Below are 22821 nucleotides of genomic sequence, written 5' to 3' on the forward strand. Positions count from 1 at the left end.
CAGGACAGGAGAAGCAATTTTAATCAAACACCTTTGCTGTTTTCTCTACTTCTCCCCCAGCAACTCCTCCTTCAGCTTCCGCCAAATCTTAGTGGTTTAGAGAGTTTGGGGTGACATATCTGGCTGTGCCTGATACATCATAAAACCTTTCAGATCGGCAAATACCTACCCCTATCAGATTTTTTCACCATCTCCTATTTTTCCTCAGTGGTTCTCATAATTTCTACAACCAATTTCAAAAGAATGAATGTTAACTGAGTTTGCCCAGAGTAAGAAATAACTGAAACATTTATCCTCACCACAGTTTTTTCTCAATGTCAAAACTCCGACCATCTTTAAGGACTGACTCGATCCTCCTGGAGGAAACAGTCAGCATGAAGTGCTCCCTCAACAGCACTCCCTTTACTTAAATATCTAGGGTAGCACCTGAACTCTAGCTGCCTGTGTTCTTGTCTCCCCACTGGAGCATGAGTTCCTGAAGGAAAAGACCAGGCCTTATTCATATTCGAGACAGTATCTCTCTATGTGTATCCCTCAGTACCTAGCAGAGAGTAAATATCCTACCTATACTCGTTGAAAGTAAACAAACAGAATTAGTAATATTTACCATCTACATATTTGCCACTCTATTTTTTTTTTATTAAAGGTTTTAAAAATTAACTATAATATGATCTAGTGTTCCTCTGATTACAGTTCAAAATGTGTATGTGCCACTCTTCAGGCCCAAAACACCTTGCTAGGAACAATATACAAAATCTACCTCTATGCCTTTACTTCCTACTTCAGGGAAAGAAAGGAGCAGAGTAAACACTGAATAAATATTTACTGAATGAAGAAAGGCATTGATGATTATGATAGAGAATGGTAAAAGTTAAATTGTAAAAGATATGCTCACCAAGGATCTTCTCCCCACTTCTTAAACCCATTCTTCTACCATTTTCAGAGGGCTCCTCGGCCTATCCCTGGAGCCTACGCCTCACTCCTGAGCTGTCTATTCCCTCCTCCCATTCTCTCTTGAACCAATTCTGGCCAGCAGTGAAACTGGCCTTGTCAAAGTCGCCAACAACCTCCACATTGCCCAACCCTATCGTCAAGGCCTAGTCCTTCCCTAACTTATTTTACTGACATTAAACAGAGTTGAACACTCCCCTCTGGCATGAAACACTTTCTTCTCCTGGATGGCAGGACTCCATGATCTCTTGACCTTCCTCCTACCTCAGTGGCTGTCCCTTATCAGTCCTTTTCTGGGTCCTCTTTATCTCCTCCCCACCTTTTAACTGCTGAAGAGGCTCAAGGCTCAATCCTCTCACTTCCTCTCTTCTCTATTTACGCTCACTCCCTATGTAATCTGTCCATTCTCATGATTTTATTTTTTTTTAAAGATTTATTTATGTATCTGAGAGAGAGAGCACAAGCACCAGGGGTAGAAGGAGAGGGAGAGAGAATCCCAAGCAGACTCTGCACTGAGCGCAGAGCCCAACACAGGGCTCAATGTCACAACCCTGAGATCATGACCTGAGCCAAAACCAAGTCAGAAGCTTAACTGACTCTGCCACCCAGATGTCCCCATTCTCATGGTTTTAAATATACTGACACATCCTGACTGGTATCTCAACCCCAACCTCCTTCTTGAGCTGCAAACCCAACATATATCAACAACTGACTTAACATCTCCATGTGGATAATTGCTAAGCAATATAGTCATAATATGATCGAAACATAACTTAGTTTCTTCCTCTAATCTTCTTTCAGTATTCCTCATTTCAGTATATGACAACTCCATTCTTCAAGCTGTGTAGGCTAAAACTCTTGATATGACTGCGGTAGAGATTGCTAGTTGCCTCCTCATTATATATTCAGCCACCAAGAAGGCCAAGAAGGTGTAAGCAATGATGTGTGACACTTTCTGATCATGTCCTTAAGGGATAAGAACATGCCCTCCCCTCCCCTAATTTAGTCCCTAAGTACTGGAATGCAGATGTGCGAGTAGGTGCTGGAGCCGCCATATTGGACTACGAGCTAGATGCCTCACACCGAGGATGATAGGGCACAAAACAAAATGAGTCTGGATCCCTAGGAATCATGAAATTACTGAACCAGCTCCCAACCACCTACTCAGATGTTTATTTGAAAGAAAAATAAGCTTCTACCTTGTTTAAGCCATTATTGTTTTGGATTGCTAGGCTCCAACAAACGAACCAATATCTTAACCAATGCACAGAATTTTGAATCTGGAAGTAATCAACCTAAATAGACTACAATTATGTGGCAATGGCTTGGGGTCAGCATGGGCACAGATACTGCAGGACAGAAGGTTGGTAACCCTTGTTAGACCACAACAAAATATATGGTAAAACCCATGACATCTTCAATAACTGCCTGCATGCCAACATGGCCTGTAATTCTAGGGGAACTGGTTGAACAATTCAGAATTTGGGTGCTTACTGGCTTCTTGCCACTTTTTAAGCAAGAAGTCCCATGAAAAGGAGACAGATTCAAGCTACAACCTGCCAATTTGCATGCAGAGATAAAAGGGAATATAGGTCTGCCTAAGGCATGTCCACAGCCTACAGTCTAAACTCCTCAGAATCTGGTAATTCGGAGGCTAAATAGGGTTGATAAAGCCAACTCCTTCAATATCCAGCAGGAAAGAAGCTGGAGAAACTGTTCATCGCCCGGAAGGGGATATTCTCCAATGACCTATTCCCAGAGGAAAACAGATACTGAAAAACCACCACAAAGGGCAAGGGACAAGGGAGTTCCTCCAAGAGAGCAGACCAAGGGCTGCTAAATGAGCAGTCGAACTCCTGCCAAGGCAGGAAGTCCCCACAACATGGCCTGGCAGGAGCTAATAATGGCTAAGGACCAGTGAGGGGTCTATACTCCCCATTTTTCCCTTTCCCAAACTAGAGTTCTATTTCCATTATTCTGTCCTACTCAATCACAGTACATAAGGTGGGGACACACGCGCATGACATCTTGTATCTCAATCTAAAGGTTCCTAGACTGTATATCAATCAGCCAGAGATTCTGGGCTCTGAAATTGACTGAAGGCTGTCTCTTTTGGAAAGGTGCACAGTGTGTTCTAGATTTGGGAAGAAGGGTCTGGAAAGAAAGGCCTAGACTGTCCTCCCCCTCTAACAAAAGAGAATTTTTAGGTGAACATTTGGCTACCCAGTAGAACCCATACTTCTCAGCTTCTCGGCAAGAAGCTGTGGCCACGTGCCTTAGGTTCTGCCTATATTTTTCATTAGCCAATGGGAGGTGAGCAGAAGTGATCACGAGGCTTCCAAGTTGTGCCATTCGACAGAAGGAGTATGATTTCTCCTTCCCCTCTCCTCTCTTCCCTCCTGCTAGAATGCAGACATGTACAGACCAAAAGATGGAAGCCATATGTCAGGCAAGTTGGTACAAGGCGACAGAAGGCACCTGGCCCCCTATTGAACACAGAGCGGCCTCAGCAGCCCCAGCCTCCTATTTGGAGAGAAATAAACCTCGATCTGGCGTAAGCAGCTGCAACTGCAGGTCTCTGTTACAAAGGTCCGCCCAGTGATATGCCGACTCACACGGCTATTCTCGACTCCACTCTTTCACACGCCACGTCCATCCCATTACCCGGTGCTAGGGTCTCCCGCCCCTATCTGACCAATCACTCTCTGACCCTTTGTTACTTCTTCACACTAACCCTGTCCTGGGACTCCTGTGACGGCCTCCTTTCTGCTTTCACTCTTTCCCCTTTTGTCTATGCACTTCACAGCATATAATTCTTTTAAAACATAAATAAGAATGGGGCACCTGGCTAGCCCCATCGGTGGAGCATGAGACTCTTGATCTTGGGGTCATGAGTTCGAGCCCCGCATTGGACATAGGGATTCGTTTAAAAAATTTAAATAAATAAAGTAAAAAAAAACATAAATCAGAATTTAAGCCCCATGAAGGCAGGGTTTCTGCCTATACTTTTCATTGGTATATCCTCATGGTCTAGAACAAGACTGGACATATATTATATTTCACCAAATTTAAGATGTCAGTGATTATAAGCTGCACTATTATTTTTTGCACTGCCAAGGAAAAAAATACTGCCCATTAAACCACAACAAAATGGCTGAACAACAGACCAGGACAGAGTTGTAAACGGTTACACCAGCCTCCCGTTGCTTTGAGATTTCTTTCTGAGGAACGTGAAGTGTCTGTGACCTTTAGCTGCATTGCCTAGGTATGAAAGGCAATCCTTCTAACTATACGTTCAATTGCAAAATGTGGCACAGCTTCATAAATTTACAGGCTGCTGCCTTTCTAAAGCTCCCTGATGCACTTCGTTGGTGCTTTGCAATAAAATACGGAATCGTGGTCATTCCTCCAACAACAAACATTTTCTTTACTAATATCATACTGACACCCCACTGCTCTTGCCATTCCTCTCTGCATACAAAGTAACATTTGCTTTTAATTACTGCTGATCAAAGCGTGGTTTGGGGGAAGGCATTTAAAATGGCAACTAAATTTAACACCCATGGCACTCAATTGAAGGGGCAATAATATAAACAGGTAAAACCAGGTGTGCACATAAACAGGAAGTGACAAGTGTGTCAGACCTGCCACCTGGCCAATAGTGATGATACCATTATAACAAGCATCCCAATGTAATAGATGTTAAAATGTGAAGAAAAAAAAGGGGTGGGGAAGGGCATCTCACAACTGACTGAACCCCAGTTATAAGAACTCAAATTTCTGCCGACAGAATGACTGACTTCTGCTCCTGTGCCCTTGCTCAGCAGGCTCCAACCACATTGTCCTCCTTGCTGTTCCTGGAGCCGACCAAGGACACGCCCCTGTTTCCTGCTGTTCCTTGTACCTGGGAACACTTTTCCCCCCAGATGGCTCCCTATTATCCCTAAAATTTCTATTCATAAGCCACCTCCTGGGGCACCTGGATGGCTCAGTCGGTTAAGCATCTGACTCTTGATTTCGGCTCAGGTCACGATCTCATCCTGGGATGGAGCCCCGTGTTGGGTTCCACACTCAGCATGGAGTCTGCTAGGGATTCTCTCTCTCCCTCTGCCCCTCCCCCCGCTCGAGCTCCCTCTCTCTCTCTCTCAAATATATAAATAAAATCTTTAAAAAAAAAAAAAAGCCACCTCCAAAACTGTACACACTCCATGTCCCCATTACTCTCCCACCCCTTTTGCTGATTTGGTTTTTCTTGGTAGTCTTATCACCACATGACATTCTAAGGGTACATGTTTGTTTATCATGTTTCCTCCCACTGGAATGAAGCTCCATGCAAGCAGCTTCCTGTGGTATCTGACCCACAGCAAGTAAACAGTAAATACAGTTCAATGAGCTGCTTATGGGAGGACACGTCCACCTAGACGTACCCTAAGCACTTAGTGAGCAAATGCACTCTGCACCAAGCAAAGGCCTGGAGACCCAAGGGCCTCTCGTCACAAGTCTTTCTGTCTTCTTCCCCTACAAGAATAGGGGGCTATTTGATGAGCTCCACTCTTAGCAATAACTGGGGCTTCCACTGCCCATCTCAAAAGGAACAATTAAAATACTATAAACATCACAAACTTGCTTAGATTATTTCTGTTTTCAGGTAGTTTAGTAAAGGGATTAAGAACTCTGGAATCAGAGGTGTCTGAGTGGCTCAGTCGATTAAGCATCTGCCTTCAGCTCAGGTCATGATCTCAGGGTCCTGGGACAGAGCCCCACATCGGGCTCCTTGCTCAGCGGAGAGTCTGCTCCTCCCTCTCCCTCTGTGATCCCTCTTGCTCTTGCTCTCTTTCAAATAAATAAATAAAATCTTAAAAAAAAAAGATTTTATTTATTTATCTGACAGACAGACACACAGTGAGAGAGGGAACACAAGTGGGGGGAGTGGGAGAGGGAGAAGCAGGCTTCCCGCGGATCAAGGAGCCCGATGTGGGGCTCGATCCCAGGCCCTGGGACCATGACCTGAGCCAAAGGCAGACGCTTAATGACTGAGCCACCCAGGCGCCCACAAATAAATAAATAAAATCTTAAAAAAAAAAAAAAAAAAGAACTCTGAAATCAAACTCTGGATTAGAATCCAGACTCTGCCACTTCCCAGTTGTGTGTCTTTTAGCAAGTTAGTTAATTTCTACCAGCCTCAACTTTCTTATCTGTAAAATGGGGTGATATTACCAACCTTGCTGAGCAAGTTAAATGCTTAGCACATATTAAATGCTCAATAAATGTTAGCTGATATCATAATCGTTCTCTGTCTCTTGACTAAGGTGAACAGAAAGGGTGAAGAACGAAGTGGGAGGCTACATCCCACTTCCCTACCAGGCTTGAGAAAGAATCCTAGTTATAGTGTGGCAGCAATTACCTACTGGGAAAAGAGTGAGCTTAGGTTCTGAGGCTTGGTACAAAGAAAGAAAAGGTCAAAGAGATGGAGAGGTCGGAGTAGAAAGGCCAGAGGTGGGGGTCTCTATGTTGGCTCATCTTTCAATGATCCAAAAATCTGCTTGTTCCTTGTCTGGAATTCCTCATCCTCCTTCTCTCAAGCTAGAAACCAAGGAATCATCTTTTTCTCTCCTCTCCCACCCCCGCCTCCTTTACATCAATCTGATCATTAGAAGTGGGTTAACTTAGATCCTCAATATTTCTGGTGTCTGCCCTCCTCCATCCCCACCACCAATGCCTTCCTTCGACTCCACTGCCTCGCTGCTGGAGAGCAACACGAGCCTCCTAATCTGTCTCCCAGCCTGCAGCCACCGTCTTCCAACTCACTTTTACACCTTGCCGGTCATCTTTCTAACCCCTTCACATTCCTCAAAGGCTTCTTACAGTCTTAACTGACGAAGTTCAAACTCCTAAGTACTTCTGAGACCCTCCAAGATCTGGTGCCTGCCTACCTGCAGCCACTCCCCTAGCAAAATCCTGCCTCTGGGCCCTCATTCTTGCTTTTTCCTGGGCTCCCCAGTCTCACAGCCACTTCCAAGAGCCTGTCGCCTGGCAACTACTGCTCAGCATTCAGCATCACTTTTTCTTGAAAGTCTTCACTACAGCACTGCCCCACCAGGGGTCCCTTCTTGTTTTTCTTAATGTCTTGTGCATCCCTCCACAACAGCACTTAGCCCTGGATTGAAATTGTTGGACCTCCTACCTGTATCTATCTCTACCCCCACCGCCCAGTTAAATTACAATTTCTTTAAGAAAAAGGACTTTCTCCTAACCTAACTAACACATAGCTAGAGATACCTAGCATCTTTAAAAAAAAAAAAAATGTTTGTGGAGTGAACAATTTTGGAGAGGCCTGATGAAGGGTTAGTACCAAAAAGACTATAAACTCCATCATATCATGAATGCATTCATGAGAAACAACACTCCTACAGAAAAGCTATGTAGATCAAGCATGTTAGTAGGATATGTATATGGAAGTTGCAGTGAATCTACTGTCAGGTGTTAAGCAATAAAATGTAGTAAAAAGAGTTTTTTAGATCAGGCACCTCGGGTTTGAATTCCAACTCTGCCACTTCTAAGCCAGATCACTATGGACAAGTCAGTTAACCTAAATCTCAGTTGCCTCATCTATAAAACAAGGAAAATTTAAGGACCTTCTTGATCGCACTGTTGTATTTAATGAGACAATGGTTGTAAAGTGCCTGGCACGGAGCTGGTTTCTAAGGCTGTTAATAAATGTCGGTCCCTTTCCACTTAGAGAACACTGCTAAAAAGTGCAAGGTCACATATTCTGCATTTGAGAAGGAAGACTTACCACTCTTCTAAAACCTTGACCACACCCTAACTATCCCAGCCAGCCATCTTGAAGATGAACTAGGTCATAAAGAAGATTAAGCCAAAAAAAAAAAGAAAGAAAAAGGAAAAAAGAAAGAAGAGGAAAAAGCAAATCATTTCAATGCAATTTCATCACCACAGTTGAAAAACAGTTTAAAATACCTGTCCTCCCCTACTCATAGCATCATTTTGGTATAGGAAGAACAACACATGAGTAGGCTACAGACTGAATGTAATGTACATAATGAAGCCTTGGAATGTAGGTTCCTGAGGAGAATGAACTTAGTCATGGATCTGCTCCATAGAGCAATGAACTCACTGTAATGTGCCACATAAATAACAAACAATAAGGCACTTAAAGAACTACTCTAGGGGCACCTGGGTGGCTCAGTCATTAAGCGTCTGCCTTCGGCTCAGGTCATGATCCCAGGGTCCTGGGATCGAGCCCCGCATCAGGCTCCCTGCTCCGCAGGAAGCCTGCTTCTCCCTCTCCCACTCCCCCTGCTTGTGTTCCCTTTCTCGCTATGTCTCTCTCTGTCAAATAAATAAATAAAATCTTTTAAAAAAAAAAAGAACTACTCTACACAAGAGAAGAAAAGTGTAAGAATTTCAGGTGATCTATGAGAGGGACCCATAATCTAAAATCTTCTAAAGCTACAAGTCTGGTTATACCAACCTCTATTTTGTAGGGACTGTATTCTCAGACATTTTCATTTTGTTCAAATATAAAACTCTGCCTTACCTAATTGCCGAATTTAGATGGAAAGATCACTGTCTTGCCTGTTTTCACACTGAGATGTTATGTTTGAATTTTCAGCAAGAAAAATGTCTTATTTTCTAACCAAATGAATACCACCTACCATATCTGTGACACAGTTTCCACCAAGCAAGTAACAATACAAAGGCAAAAGCTCTGGAAATGGCTTTGTTGAGAACTGTTCACTTAATCCCAGAATTAAGGAAATGGATTCAAAAAAAACAAAACAAAACAAAACAAAAAAACCCATTAATTTGTTCTAGGTTCTGCTGAGACCGAATTACCAGTTACTGAACTGTTCCTCTTCGTTCAGGTCACCTAATTGTCGAACGTAATTTTATGTTGATCTAACATTAGTGAATTTAATTTTTCACATTTATTTCAATATTCGGTTGACCTTGAAAAATGTTTTTCTGATCTCCTCCACAACGATTACATTTGTTCCTATATGGTCACAAAAAAGTTACAACTTCCTCAAAGACTGGTTAAAGTGCAGTGTAGATTATGCAGTATCTTCCAATGGTCTCTATGCTTTATTTGACAATTTCTCAGTGAAATACCAAGTATGTAAAAACTCTAAACCAGCAGCAACTTAGAGAACCTTAAGAAAAAAAGTAATTTCTGGAAACAAAGGACTACTAAAAAACATAAACTCTTTGCCTTAATTTACCCATTAGAGTTACTGTTAAGAAAGGGAGAGCAGATTTTTAAAAATTACCTAAAACAAAGTGCCTTTAAGGGCATCATCTCTCGAGAGTTCCTACCGGAATGAAAGAAACCGTTCAATATTCTTCTAATTTTAGTTAGATTACATTCCTGATGTATTTGAGAAAAAAAAGTAGCCCAGAATGAGCAATCCTGACTCTCCAAATAGCCAAGCATCACAACCCACAAAAATTATTTGTTTCCCTTCCCACCTGACATCTGAACTCACCACTTGCAAGCCCCATCCCTGGAGAATTTTAGTCCCTAAGTAAATATACTGACTACTCTAGCTGAAACGGAAGCATGTACTTAGCCAACCTGATGGATGACTACTTTCATAGTACTGTAGGGAAGTTTTATATGAACTAGCGAAAGAAATGAGGAGATAGATTGATGAGAGGGAGGCCAGCAGGGGTCCTGAAAGGGTAGCTCCTCGTTTGTAAAAAGGAAGGGAAAAGTGAGTAGAATCACAGAGAATTCCTTGTACCCCAATTGCCACTGTTTTTATGACAACCTTATTAAATAATCTTTAAAACATCAAGAAAGAGATCTGTAAAACTCCTTTCAGAAATAATAAGAGGGGGAGTTTACAAAGTCATTTGCTACCATTTGCTTCCTGTTCAGTGTCTGCTACAGCAAAAGACAAGTTGAAAGGGCCTAAAACTAGAAAAAGGATGAATGAGAGAAGTATGCCAGGGGTCATTAGTACTTGTTACATTACAGAATTTAACTGGAATTCACTAGGCTTTTGAGAAGATACATATTTTGTTAAATATCAAAGAATCTGTCTGTAGGCCACCCCCAAACACAAACGCATGTTTAATCAACTTATTCGAGGCAACAGCCACACATACTTGGGATTTCAAATACTGCCTTTTAAAAAACATACACCCATACATTCTAATTCCACCCAAAATTATTCTTTAAATCTCTGCAGTAAGGCGCGCGTGCACGCACACACACACACACACACATTTAACTTGATGTAAATCTAGCCCTTCTTGCTTAAACACCCCGAGGAAACGAATGAACGCCTCAGTAGGCTTTCCTCTTCTTCAGACCCTAAAAGACTCGAAAAGAAGCCAATGGAGTTCAGAACGAAGAAAGAAGGCAAGTAATACAGGAGAATACAACTGGAGACCCTCTCAGGGACTCATTTTATTCTTGGAAAATGTCATCTCCATTCCTTCCCCAAACCCAAAGGCCAGGCACCACTGGCGCAATACCATCCCTGTCCAAAGCGCCAAAGAGTTGCCAACTAATCTCCCAAGGTGTCCCCCAACCTCCTCACCTCGTCAGCGCTCAGCTCCTCCATCGCTTTCCTCTTAATGGTGAAAGGCGTTAGGGAGAGATCCTTCTGTTCTTGAGACCAGGGCGGGAGGAGAATGGAAGGTGTCTATCGGGCTGTCTGGTCCCCCGAATGGGGGAGGTTTCAGAATTGCATAGTCAGAGGTTAAAAAATAAGAACACGAGAGGCACTGAACCGCCTTGGCGTCGGTCACTCCAATCGCCCCAGAGACTCCTACAGCTGCTTGTGCCCCGAGCAGCCTCCTTTGGCCGCCACTGCTGCTGCTCTACAGGGTTATCTTAAGGCGCCACTATTGCCCTCTGCTTCCCAGGTTACCCAGACCAGGGACTCGGGTCTCCAGCTCGTCTCGTGCCCCGAGCCTGCTGGGTCTTCGTGGTGGTGGCGCGGCAGGTGCGCTTCCTCCAGCAGATCCTGCTCTTTCCTACCCTTTGCCCCAGGCGGGAACTGTTCGACTGCAGAGTGGATGCCCCGAGGTAAGGCGACCCCAGAGCCGACGAGGCAGAGCCCAGCACTGAAGAGGGAAGCCCCTCCCCTCCCAAAGCAGGCCGGCCACGCCCCGCCTCCACGCCGGAGCCCGGGCAGGGGGGAGGGGGAGGACGGGACTCGCGGTGCTCCGGATGGAAGAGTAAATCCTCCTACCCCTCCACCCCTACTCTTACCCCCTCGCCCCACCAAGTATTATTCATCAAAACAACAGGGCGGCCATCTTTGAAAGGGATCACGTGACCCCGCCAGAGAGGCGGGGCTCCTGGCCCCAGGACGAGGCAGCCAATGGGCCGCGGGCGTCGCGCCGCCGATTTCCTCTCGCCTGCGTCTCCTCCCCCCACGCCCCACCCCCTCCCCCGCAGCAGCGCCGGGCGGGGGAGGGGCGAGCGGGGCTGCGGGCGGACGGCGCGCGGGGGGCGGGGCGGCGCGGTGCCATGGCGACGGCCCGGGGGTGGCGGGCGCGGCAGGCGCGTCCAGGTAGGCTCCCGGGAGAGCCTGGAGGGGCGGGAAGCTGGGCGAGGAGGGTATGCCGGTCTGCGCTGCGACCGCGCAGCGCCTGCGTTGTTTCCAGGCGCTTGCTTTTTAGCGACTCCACGATGCAGACCAAGTAAAGGAAAAGAGAAGACCTTTCTGGGGCCAACGTCCTCTAACGCGTTGACCGCTCACATTCTGGAAAAACCCTTGGACACTTCACCTCCACAGAGAAAGCCCATCTGGAAGAAAACTAAGACAAGTACGACTTCATTTTATTTGACTTTAGCCTTTTAGAGAGTTCCTGCTTTGGCTTTTGTTTTTTTTTAAACGTGTTCCAGAGTGATGGTAAAATTTGAAAGTATAAATGATTGGGAGACCTAGAAAATGTTGGAAGTGTCTGCACATACACAAGAAAGGCTTTTGGAGTCAATGAAAAGAAGCCATCTTTACCTGCTTAAGAATACAGGTTTTTTTTAATTGAGATATAATTGACGTATAACATCCTATTCGTTTTAGATATACAGCATAAAGATTCGTGGGGTTTGGGGTTTTTTTTTTTTAAGTTTTTATTTAAATTCCAGTTAGTAAAAAAATAAATACATAAATTCCAATTGCTTAATATATAGTGTAATATTAGTTTTGGGTGTACAATATAGTGATTCAACACTTCCATGTAACACCCGGTGCTCATCACAGCAAGTGCACTCCTTCATCCCCATCACCTATTTCACCCATTACCCCCCCTTCACCTACCTCTCCTCTGATAACCATCCAGTTGTTTTCCATAGTGAAGAGTCTGGTTCTAGGTTTGCCTTTTTTTTTTTTTTTTAACATTTGCTCATCTGTTTTGTTTCTTAAATTCAACATGAGTGAAATTATATGGTATTTGTTTCTCTGACCCACTTATTTCGCTTAACATAATACTGTCTAGCTCCATCCATGTTATTGCAAATGGCAAGACCATTCTTTTTTATGGCTTTTTTATGGCTGAGTACTAGTCCGTTGTGTGTGTGCATGCCACCTCTTTATCCATTCATCAGTGGGTGGACACTTGAGCTGTTTCCATAATTTGGCCATTGTAGATAATGCTGCTATAAACATCATGTATCCCTTTGAATTAGTATTTTTTTTTTAAAGATTTTATTTATTTATTTGACAGAGAGAGACACAGTGAGAGAGGGAACACAAGCAGGGGGAGTGGGAGAGGGAGAAGCAGACTTCCCGCGGAGCAGGGAGCCCGATGCGGGGCTCGATCCCAGGACCCTGGGATCATGACCTGAGCCGAAGGCAGACGCTTAACGACTGAGCCACCCAGGCGCCCCTGAATTAGTATTTTTGTATTCTTTGGGTAAATACCTAGTAGTGCAATTGCTGGATCATATGGTAGTTCTATTTTTAACATTTTGTGGAACCTCCATGCTGTTTTTCAGTGGCTGCCCCAGTTGCAGCATTCCCACCAACAGTGCAAGAGGGTTCCCCTTTCTCCACATCCTCACTCACACCTGTTGTTTCTTTGTGTTGTAGATTTTAGCCATTCTGACAGGTGTAAGATGATATCTCATTGTAGTTTATTATTTTTTTCTTTAAGATTTTATTTATTTATTTGACAGAGAGACACACAGCGAGAGAAGGAACACAAGCAGGGGGAGTGGGAGAGGGAGAAGCAGGCTTCCCGTGGAGCAGGGAGCCTGACTCGGGGCTCAATCCCAGGACCCTGGGATCATGACCCGAGCCGAAGGCAGACGCTTAACAACTGAGCCACCCAGGTACCCCTTGTTGTAGTTTCGATTTGCATTACAAAGTAATGATTTGATATGTGTGTATATATATAATACAAATGATTACCAAAATTGTTTAGTTAACATCTGTCACCACGTATAGTTACCATGTTTTTTCCTATGATGGGAACTTTTCAATACAATATGCAATGCAGTATTGTATATATATAGCAAATCTATAATACAGTATTGTTGACTGTGGTCCCCATGCTGTACATTACATCCCCAGGACTTATAACTGGAGGTTTGTACCTTTTTTTTTTTTTTTAAGATTTTTTTAATTTATTTGAGAGAGAGAGAGAATGAGAGAAAGCACATGAGAGGGGTTAGGGTCAGAGGAAGAAGCAGACTCCCTGCCGAGCAGGGAGCCCGATGCAGGACTCGATCCTGGGACTCCAGGATCATGACCTGAGCTGAAGGCATTCGCTTAACCAACTGAGCCACCCAGGTGCCCGGAGGTTTGTACCTTTTGACCACCTTACCCATTTGGTCCACCTCTACCCCACAATGGCGATCACCAATCTGTTCTCTGAAGAATACAAATATTTTGTAATATAGAAATCTAAATTGAGTCGTCAACATAGCAGTATCATGAAATTCTAGATTTTGCCACCTACTGAAGAATATACTGTATTGGATGATTTACTAAACCATAATCTTAAAGATTGTATTGCAGAATTAAAAGAATTTCTTTTTTTTCCCCCCTTTGGTACTTGCTTAGAATAGTAACCTGACAGCTAGATATGCAAGGAATTTGTGAGTAAAATGAGACCACTGCTGGCTTTGCATATTATCTGCTCTCCAGGAAAGGAATTCTGTATAAGCCAGAATTTGGACTCCTGGTGACATTGATGTTAATATGTTCACTTCTCACTTCTTTTTTTAAACATCCTTATTGTAATATAATTCACATACCGTACAATCCACTCATTTAAAGTATACAAAGGTCAGTATATTCACAGTTGTTCGACCATCACTAATTCTAGAACAATTTCATCACCCCCCAAAAAAGACTACATACCTATTAGCAGTCACTTCCTATTCTCCCCTCTCCTCCCTGGACAACCAGCAATCTGCCTTCTGTTTCTTTTCTTTTCTTTTAAGATTTTATTTATTTATTTGACAGAGAGCACAAGCAGGGGGAGAAGCAGGGAGAGGGAGAAGCAGGCTCCCCACGGAGCAGGGAGCCGGGCTCGATCCCAGGATTGAGCCGAAGGCAGACGCTTAACCGACTGAGCCACCCAGGCGCCCCTGCCTTCTGTTTTCTATGAATTTTCCTATTTTGGACATTTCACATCAATGGAATCCTACTCTATGCAGCGTTTTGTGTCTAGCTGCTTTCACTTAGCATATGCCTTCAAGGTTCACCCATGTTGTAGCATATATCAGTACTTCCTTAATGCCAGATAATACTCACTGAATGGATATATCACATTTTGCTTATCCATTCTTCAATTAATGGACATTTGAGTCGTTTGCACCTTCGGGCTATTATGAACGATGCTGCTATAAACATTCATGTACAGGTTTTCTGTGTAGACATGTTTTCATTTCTTTTGGGTATATATCTAGAACGAGAATTGCTGGGTTATGTATTTAGCTTTTATTTTTAGATTTTATTTTTAAGTAATCTTTACACCCAACGTCCTCAAACTCACGATCCCCAGATCGAGTTGCATGCTCTACTGACTGAGCCAGCCAGGTGCCCCATAGATGTTTAGCTGTTTGAGCAACTGACAAACTGCTTTGCACAGCAGCTGCACCATTTTTCATTTCCACCAGCGATGTATGAGGTTCCCATTTATCTACCTCCTCTCCCGCACTTGTTACTGTCTGTCTTTTTTATTACAGCCACACTAGTAGGTGTGAACTGGTATCTCATTGTGGTTCTGCTTTTCATTTCTCTAAGGGCTAATGAAATTGAACATCTTTTCCTGTGTTTAGTAACCATTTGTCTAGGGGCGCCTGGGTGGCTCAGTTGGTTAAGCGACTGCCTTCGGCTCAGGTCATGATCCTGGAGTCCCGGGATCGAGTCCCGCATCAGGCTCCCTGCTCAGCAGGGAGTCTGCTTCTCCCTCTGACCCTCCCCCCTCTTGTGCTCTCTCTCTTTCATTCTCTCTCTCAAATAAATAAATAAAATCTTTTAAATAAAGAAAAGTAACCATTTGTCTATCTTCTTTGGCCAAATAGTGTTCACTTTTTAGTTGAGTTACTTGTCTTTTTATTGTTTTCAGTTGTCAGAATTCTTTATATATTCTAGACGCCAGTCCCTTATCAGATGTGCAATTTGCAAGTCTTTTTTTGAGTATAGTTGACACAGTGGTATGTTAATTTCAGGTATACAACGCAGTGATTCAACTGCTTTGTACATGATGCTGTGCTCACCACTGCCGTCTGTCACCACACAATACCATTACAGTACCACCGACTGTATTCCCAGTGCTGTACCTATTGTTCCTGTGACTTATTCACTCCATAGCTGGAGGCCTGTATCTCTGACTCCCCTTCACCTACTTGTCCTATCCCCCTCTGGCCAGTCCGTTCTCTGTACCTAAAGGTCTGATTGCAATTTGTAAATATGTTTTCCCATTCTGTGGGTGGTCTTTTACTTTCTTGATGGTGTCATTTGCAGCACAAAAGTTTTTATTTTGATAGAGTCCAGTTTATCTATTTTTTCTCTTGTCCCTTACACTTTTGATACAACACATTGACTTTTACAAGGCATGTTTAATCATTTAATATTGTCTGAGCTAGTTTGGGCTGCTGTAATGGGACACCATAGACTGGGTGGTTTAGAAACAACAGAAATGTATTTCTCAGTTCTGGAGGCTGGAAATCCAAGGTCAGGGTACCAACGTGGTCGGGTCCGGCGCAGACTGCTGACTTACTGTGTCCTCATGTGACTGAGAGCAGGAGGAGGAAACAAGCTCTCTAGTGATTCTTATAAGGGCACTAATCTCATTCATGAATGCTTCACCTTTATGAACTTATCTAATGCTAATTACCTCCCGAAGTACAGCTGACCTTTGAACAACAAGGGTTCAAACTGTGCAGATCCACTTATATGGAGATTTTTTTCAATGAAAGCACTGTAAGTGTATTTTCTCTTCCTTAAGATTTTCTTAATAACCTTATTTCTCTAGTTCACTTTATCATAAGAATACAGTAGGGGCGCCTGGCCGGCGCTGTTGGTTGGGCACCCGGCTCTTGATTTTGGCTCAGGTCATGATCTTAGGGTCGGGGTCATGAGATCAAGCTCCGCTTTGGTTGCAGGAGCCTGCTTGGGATTTTCTCTCTCCCTCCCTCTGCCCCTCCCTACCACTTGCACACTCTCTCTCTCTCTCTCTCTCTCTCTCTCAAAATAAACAAACAAAAACAAAAAACCTATCTTGACTCTACATCTCCTTCAAACTATGCCTTCTTTCTTTGCCTCCTTGACAGCAAAACCTCTCAAAAGAGACATCTTTTTTATTCCCTTACTCCTATACCGTTCTGAGAAAATTCTCTTGTCAGAGTCACCAACGACCTCCATTAGGCCAAGATCAGTTCCAGCTCTGTGTCCGATACTTACTGGCCTTGTCAACAGCATCCAGCACAGTTGAGCACTTAGGAAACCCTTTCCCCTATATTGTCTTCCATGAGGCCACACACTCTGGTTTTCCACTGGAAGCTCTTCCTCAGGTTCATTTGCTGCCTCCTCCACCCAACCTTTTAAATATTGTAGAGGGGCACCTGGCTGACTCAGTAGAGCATATGACTCTTAATCTTGGGGTTGTAAGTTGGAGCCCCACATTGGGTGTAGAGAGTGCTTAAAATCTAAAGAACAAAACAAAAACCCCCAAAGGCATAATAAATAAATGAATGAATGAATGAATGAATGAATGAATGTTGTAGAGCCACAGGGTCAGTGTTGAGCCCTCTCCTCTCTGTTGACACCCCTTCCCTAAGTCTCGGGCCCACGGCTCTAAAGAGCATGTACGTATGCTGGGTGCCAAGTATATACCTGTAGCCAAAATCTCTTCCCTGAATTCCAGTTACATGTCCAGCTGCATAACTGTTATTTGTATTGGGCTGCATAATAGATGGTCTCCGCAAATCTGTCCTCTCCTCCTCCCCTAGAGCAAATGTCATCATTAGCCATCCAGGAGCCCAAGCCCAAACCCTTGGCATCATCCTTGACTCCTCCTTCCCCTCACACAGTCTATCAGCAAATTAGAGTTGGTTGTACTGCAGATATTCAGAAACTTAACTATTCTCTTCTCTCCAACTCACCCGCAACCCCAAAATCCAAGCTACCATCATGTCTTGTCTGGCTATTTCCCTGGTCCTGTTTTGCTCATGTCCCTTTTCAACCTACACTTCAGAAAGCAGTCAGTGTGACCTTAAATCATAAATCATGCTGTTCACTCATTCAAAATCCCTCAGTGATTCCCATTGTTCATTGAATAAAACCCAAGCTCCTTATGACCTGTAAGATCCTATGGCCTTTGGCCACCTCTGCTTCGCTTGCCTCATCTTATACCACACTCCCCTTCTGTGTTTCAACCCCACTGGCTTTGGCTCTTCAATAAGACAAGCTCTTTCTTTCCTAGAGGCCTTTGTACTTGGCGTCTTGTTTGCCTGAAAAACTCTTCCCCTGGCTTTTTGCATGGCTGGTTTCTTCTCATTCTTCAGGTCTTAGCTCAAATGTCACCTCCTCATTTGTGCATTAATTCATTTAACAAATATTTATTGAGCACCTTGCATCTTAGGCCCTGTTCTAGGTGCTGAGCATACAACATCCATGTTTGTGTGGCTCCTCCAAGAAGCAGACACCCAGATAGAAATAGACGTGTTAAGAGATTTATTGGGGAAAATGCATGTGAAGGATAAGGGGTAAAAGAGAAGGTGAGGAGAGGGAAGATTTAGGTTTAGATTTTCAGACCGCATACAGGTCAGCTACCATGGAAAGGAGAGAGGAAAGTGATGGGGTTTTGGAATATAGGTGAGGTTTGGTGGGGTGAGGTCTGGAGCCCACGACCAAGCAAGAATTCTTGAGACGTTTTTGGTGCAAAATGGTTTATTAAAGCAAGGGGACAGGACCCCATGGGCAGAAAGAGATGTGGCACTGGGGTCTCGAGGAGTGGTGATTATATACTCAGGAGTTGGGGGAAGTAAGGAAAAGGGAGGTTTCAAAAGAACTTTCATATGCTAAAGAGGACCAACCTACAAGATACCTACAAGATATTAGAGGTCTTGTCATTGTCAAGATAAGGTTGTTTTCCCCTCTAACAAGGTATTAATGTTAAGACAGTTGGTACAGGGGCTCCTGGGTGGCTCAGTTGTTGAGCGTCTGCCTTCGGCTCAGGTCGTGATCCCAGGGTCCTGGGATCAAGCCCCGCATTGGGCTCCCTGCTCCGCGGGGGGCCTGCTTCTCCCTCTCCCTCTCCCCCTGCTTGTGTTCCCTCTCTCGCTGTATCTCTCTCTGTCAAATAAATAAAAAATAAAAAATCTTAAAAAAAAAAAAAGTTGGTACAACCCTGGAAGAATGTCACACATGTCCCACCCAGGAGTGGAGGGTGGGGGGAGGTTGCAGGGTGTCAGCCTGTGCTTTGTCTTCAGCTAGCCTTCTGCTCCCTCATCAAAAAGGAAGTAGCATCAAGTAGAAAGTCTCTGCAGAGCAGTTCCGAGAAAGTTTTTGGCCAAGCTGATGGGTCAAAGTTGCCCATTGGAAAAATCCCACCTCTTGCAGGAATGGGCCTGAATTAGCATTGCACCCTGCAAGTGGGATCAGCCCAGGGGGAGCTTGGCCTCTCACAAACACTGTGGTGGATCCAGAGGGCAAGAGCTGGGGTCCTAAGTCCACCTCCCTCCCCTCAGCAGGGAATCTGAGTCTCCCTGCTGCCACAGCATGCTAGCAGGAAACACTTATATTCCTTATATTTCCTTGGAAGACAGAATTTGAATGTCCATTCCAGCTGCACACTATCAACCCACCTCACTCTTCCCCAGGGCAGGAAGAAGAAGTTAGCTGCTTGTTGAATTTGGAGTAGGAACTGCGCATGCTAGAGTCAGTGCCACGTGGCTTTTCTCTCTGATACCCTAGTGCTTGCCCACCTGCAAGGAGTGGAAATTCTGGTCTGCTCTCCTTGAGGAAATAAGCAAACTGGGGCAGGCTCTGTCCCTCTTGGGAAGCCTATGGTTGTCCAACTGCCCCACCGACTCATTTAACATTAGTGTTTCTTATTTAGGGGTAAAGTTTGACTTTATCTTATTAGTAATAATGATAATTTTTTTAAGTAGGCTGCACACTGGGCGTGGAGCCCATTGCAGGGCTTGAACTCATGACCCTGAGATCAAGACCTAAACAGAAATCACAAGTCAGATGCTTAACCAACTGAGCCATCCGTGGCTCCTAATAAAGATGATTTTAAAAATCTCTACTTTTCAGGGGGATGGGTTAGCCTGGTGATGGGTATTAAGGAGAGCACGTTCTGCATGGAGCACTGGGTGTTATATGCAAACAATGAATCATGGAACACTACATCAAAAACTAATGATGTAATGTATGGTGATTAACATAACATAATAATAAAAAAAAATAAAAATGAAAAATGAAAAAAAAAATCTCTACTTTTCCATCTCCTGGGTCCTGTTTCTCAACAGGTTCCAAATTGAGAAGCTCCATCCCCACCCTGGAAAATCCCATCACCACTCTAAACAAGATAGGCAAAGTCTGAGTACTCATGGGGCTTACATTCTAAGGATGAGTGAGTGAGCCCTCCTGACCACCCTCTCCTAAGTCACCTTCTTTCCTCCATCATTCCTTTATTATATCCCCTGTTTAGTTCTTTCATGGCACTCAATCAAAATCTGAAATAATTTCATTTGCTTGTTTACTGATTTGATAGCCTTCCCTCCTCCCCGCACTATCCTCCACCAAGAGAATGTAAATCCTTTGAGGTCAGAGACCTGCCCTGCCTTGTTTATTGCTAAAATTCCAGTACCTAGAATTGACTCTTCAACAGGTATTTATTGAGCGTTGACAAGGTACAGAGGTTAGCAGTGGGAAAACAAAACAAAACAAACAAAAAAAATTCCTCTCCTTGTGGAGCTTACATCCTACAGTAGGGAGACAGACAATAAGTTAAGTAAATAAATTGTATACTATATTTTTAAAAATTGTGTGGTATATTAAAGGGTGTTAAGTGCTCTAGATTAAAATAAATCCAAAAAGGGGAATAATGCTGAAGCTGAGTGTTTCCATTTTAAGTAATGTAGTCAGAGAAGATCTGACTGAGTAAGTAACACTTGAAGAAGGACTTGAAGGGAGTGAAGAAGTGAGCCAAGTGGGTACCAGCGGGAGAGCATTCAGAGCAGAGGGAACAGAAGGCCCTGAGTCAGGAATAGGCCTGGCAGGGCCAGTATGGCCAAAGCAGAATGAGTGTTAGGGCAAGTAGAAGGTGATATTGGTGGCTTTTGATGCTAACATGGGAGCTGCTGGCGAGTTTTGAACAGAGGAGTGACCTGATCCCCTTAGGTTTTAAAAGGATCACTCTGCCAGGTGGAAAATAGGAGAGGAGCAAGAGGAACACGGAGACCAGTTATGCAAAATGCGCAATGATCCAGACGAGAGGAATGGTCCAGGTAAGAGATGCTGGGGCTCGAATCAAGGTGGCAGTGATGAAGGTAGGGAGAAGTGGTTGGATTCTGGATATATTTTGAAGGAAGAGCCAACAGAATTTGGAAGTAGATGTGAAAATGAAAAAGGAGAGAGAGAGGTCAAGGATGACTGCAACTGTGAGTAGTAGGATGATGTTGCCATTCATTGAGATGGGGAGGATTATGGGTGGAGTAGAATTGAGGAGAAGATAATGGGTTCAGTTTTGGACATACTAAATCTAGGATATGTACAAGAATGTGAAGTAAGGATGTCAAGTAAATAGTTGGATGTAATAGACCTGGAATTTGGGAAAGAGGTCCACACCAGAGACATCAGCTGATCATCTTTGGTGCATAGATGAAATTTAAAGTCATGAAATGGGATGAAATCACCACAGTGGTGATTACAGCAAGAGAGGAAGTCTCTTTCTGAGCCCTGGGGCCTCCAACCTTAAGAAGCAAAGAGTGGTTAAGGATGCAGCAAAGGAAACTGCCAAGGACTGGCCTGGACTAGGAGGAAAACCAGGGGACTTTGTATCTGTTAAGTTCAGTGAGCAAAGTATTTAAAGAAAGAAGGATGATCCCATGTTTCAAATGCTGCTGATAGATCCCGTGAGATGAAGACAGAGATTGTCCAGTGAATTTAGCAACAAGCAGTTCTTTGGTGACCTTCAAAGCAGCTTTGATGGAATGACAGGGCAGGAACCTGATTGGAGCGTGCTTAAGAAAGAATGTGAGGACACACAGAAATCAGTTGCATTTCTATACACTAACAATGAGACAGAAGAAAGAAAAATTGGAATTTATCCCGTTTACAATTGCACCAGAAACCATAAGATACCTAGGAATAAACCTAACCAAAGAGGTAAAGGATCTGTACTCTGAAAACTATGGAACACTTATGAAAGAAATTGAGGAAGACACAAAGAAATGGAAAAACATTCTATGCTCACGGATTGGAAGAACAAATATTGTTAAAATGTCTATGCTACCTAGAGCAATCTATACATTCAGTGCAATCCCTATCAAAATACCATCAACATTTTTCACAGAGCTGGAACGAATAATCCTAAAATTTGTTTGGAACCAGAAAAACCCTTGTAGCCAGAGGAAAGCTGAAAAAGAAAACCAAAGCTGGTGGCATCACAATTCTGGACTTCAAGCTCTATTACAAAGCTGTAATCATCAAGACAGTATGGTTCTGGCACAAAAACAGACACATAGATCAATGGAGCAGAATAGAGAACCCAAAATGGACCCTCAACTCTATGGTCAACTAATCTTCAACAAAGCAGGAAAGAATATCTAATCGGAAAAAGTCTCTTCAACAAATGGTGTTGGGAAAATTGGACAGCCACATGTAGAAGAATGAAACTGGACCATTTTCTTACACCATACACAAAAATAAACTCGAAATGGATGAAAGACCTAAATGTGAGACAGGAATCCATCAAAATCCTAGAGGAGAACACAGGCGGCAACCTCTTTGACCTCGGCCACAGCAACTTCTTGCTAGACACGTCTCCAAAGGCAAGGGAAACAAAAGCAAAAATGAACTATAGATACTTCATCAGGATAAAAAGCCTTTGCACAGCAAAGGAAACAGTCAACAAAACCAAAAGACAACCGACAGAATGGGAGCAGATATTTGCAAGTGTCTTATCAGATAAAGGGTCAGTATCCAAGATGTACAAAGAACTTATCAAACTCAACACCCAAAAAACAAATAATCCAGTCAAGAAATGGGCAGAAGATGTGAACAGACATTTCTCTAAAGAAGACATACAAATGGCCAATAGACAAATGAAAAAATGTTCAACATCACTCAGCATCAGGGAAATACAGATCAAAACCACAATGAGATACCACCTCACACCTGTCAGAATGGATAAAATTAACAAGTC

At 43.6% G+C, this 22821-nt stretch overlaps 1 protein-coding gene across 2 annotated transcripts in view; it reads right to left on the bottom strand.

Annotated features, from left to right (window-relative positions):
* Positions 1 to 11240, bottom strand: part of UBE4B (ubiquitination factor E4B) — a 122507-nt gene extending 111267 nt beyond the window's left edge. The window contains exon 1 of one of the 2 annotated variants that reach the window (XM_078073805.1): positions 10521 to 11240. In XM_078073805.1, the coding sequence (XP_077929931.1) occupies positions 10521 to 10544 (24 nt within the window). In that variant the 5' untranslated portion in view covers positions 10545 to 11240. The remainder of the gene's footprint in view (positions 1 to 10520) is intronic. The other variant, XM_078073803.1, reaches the window with a different exon arrangement.
* Between the last annotated feature and the right edge of the window lie 11581 nt (positions 11241 to 22821).

This window comes from Halichoerus grypus, chromosome 5, assembly GCF_964656455.1.
Source record: "Halichoerus grypus chromosome 5, mHalGry1.hap1.1, whole genome shotgun sequence".
In the NCBI taxonomy this organism is placed as follows: Eukaryota; Metazoa; Chordata; class Mammalia; order Carnivora; family Phocidae; genus Halichoerus; species Halichoerus grypus.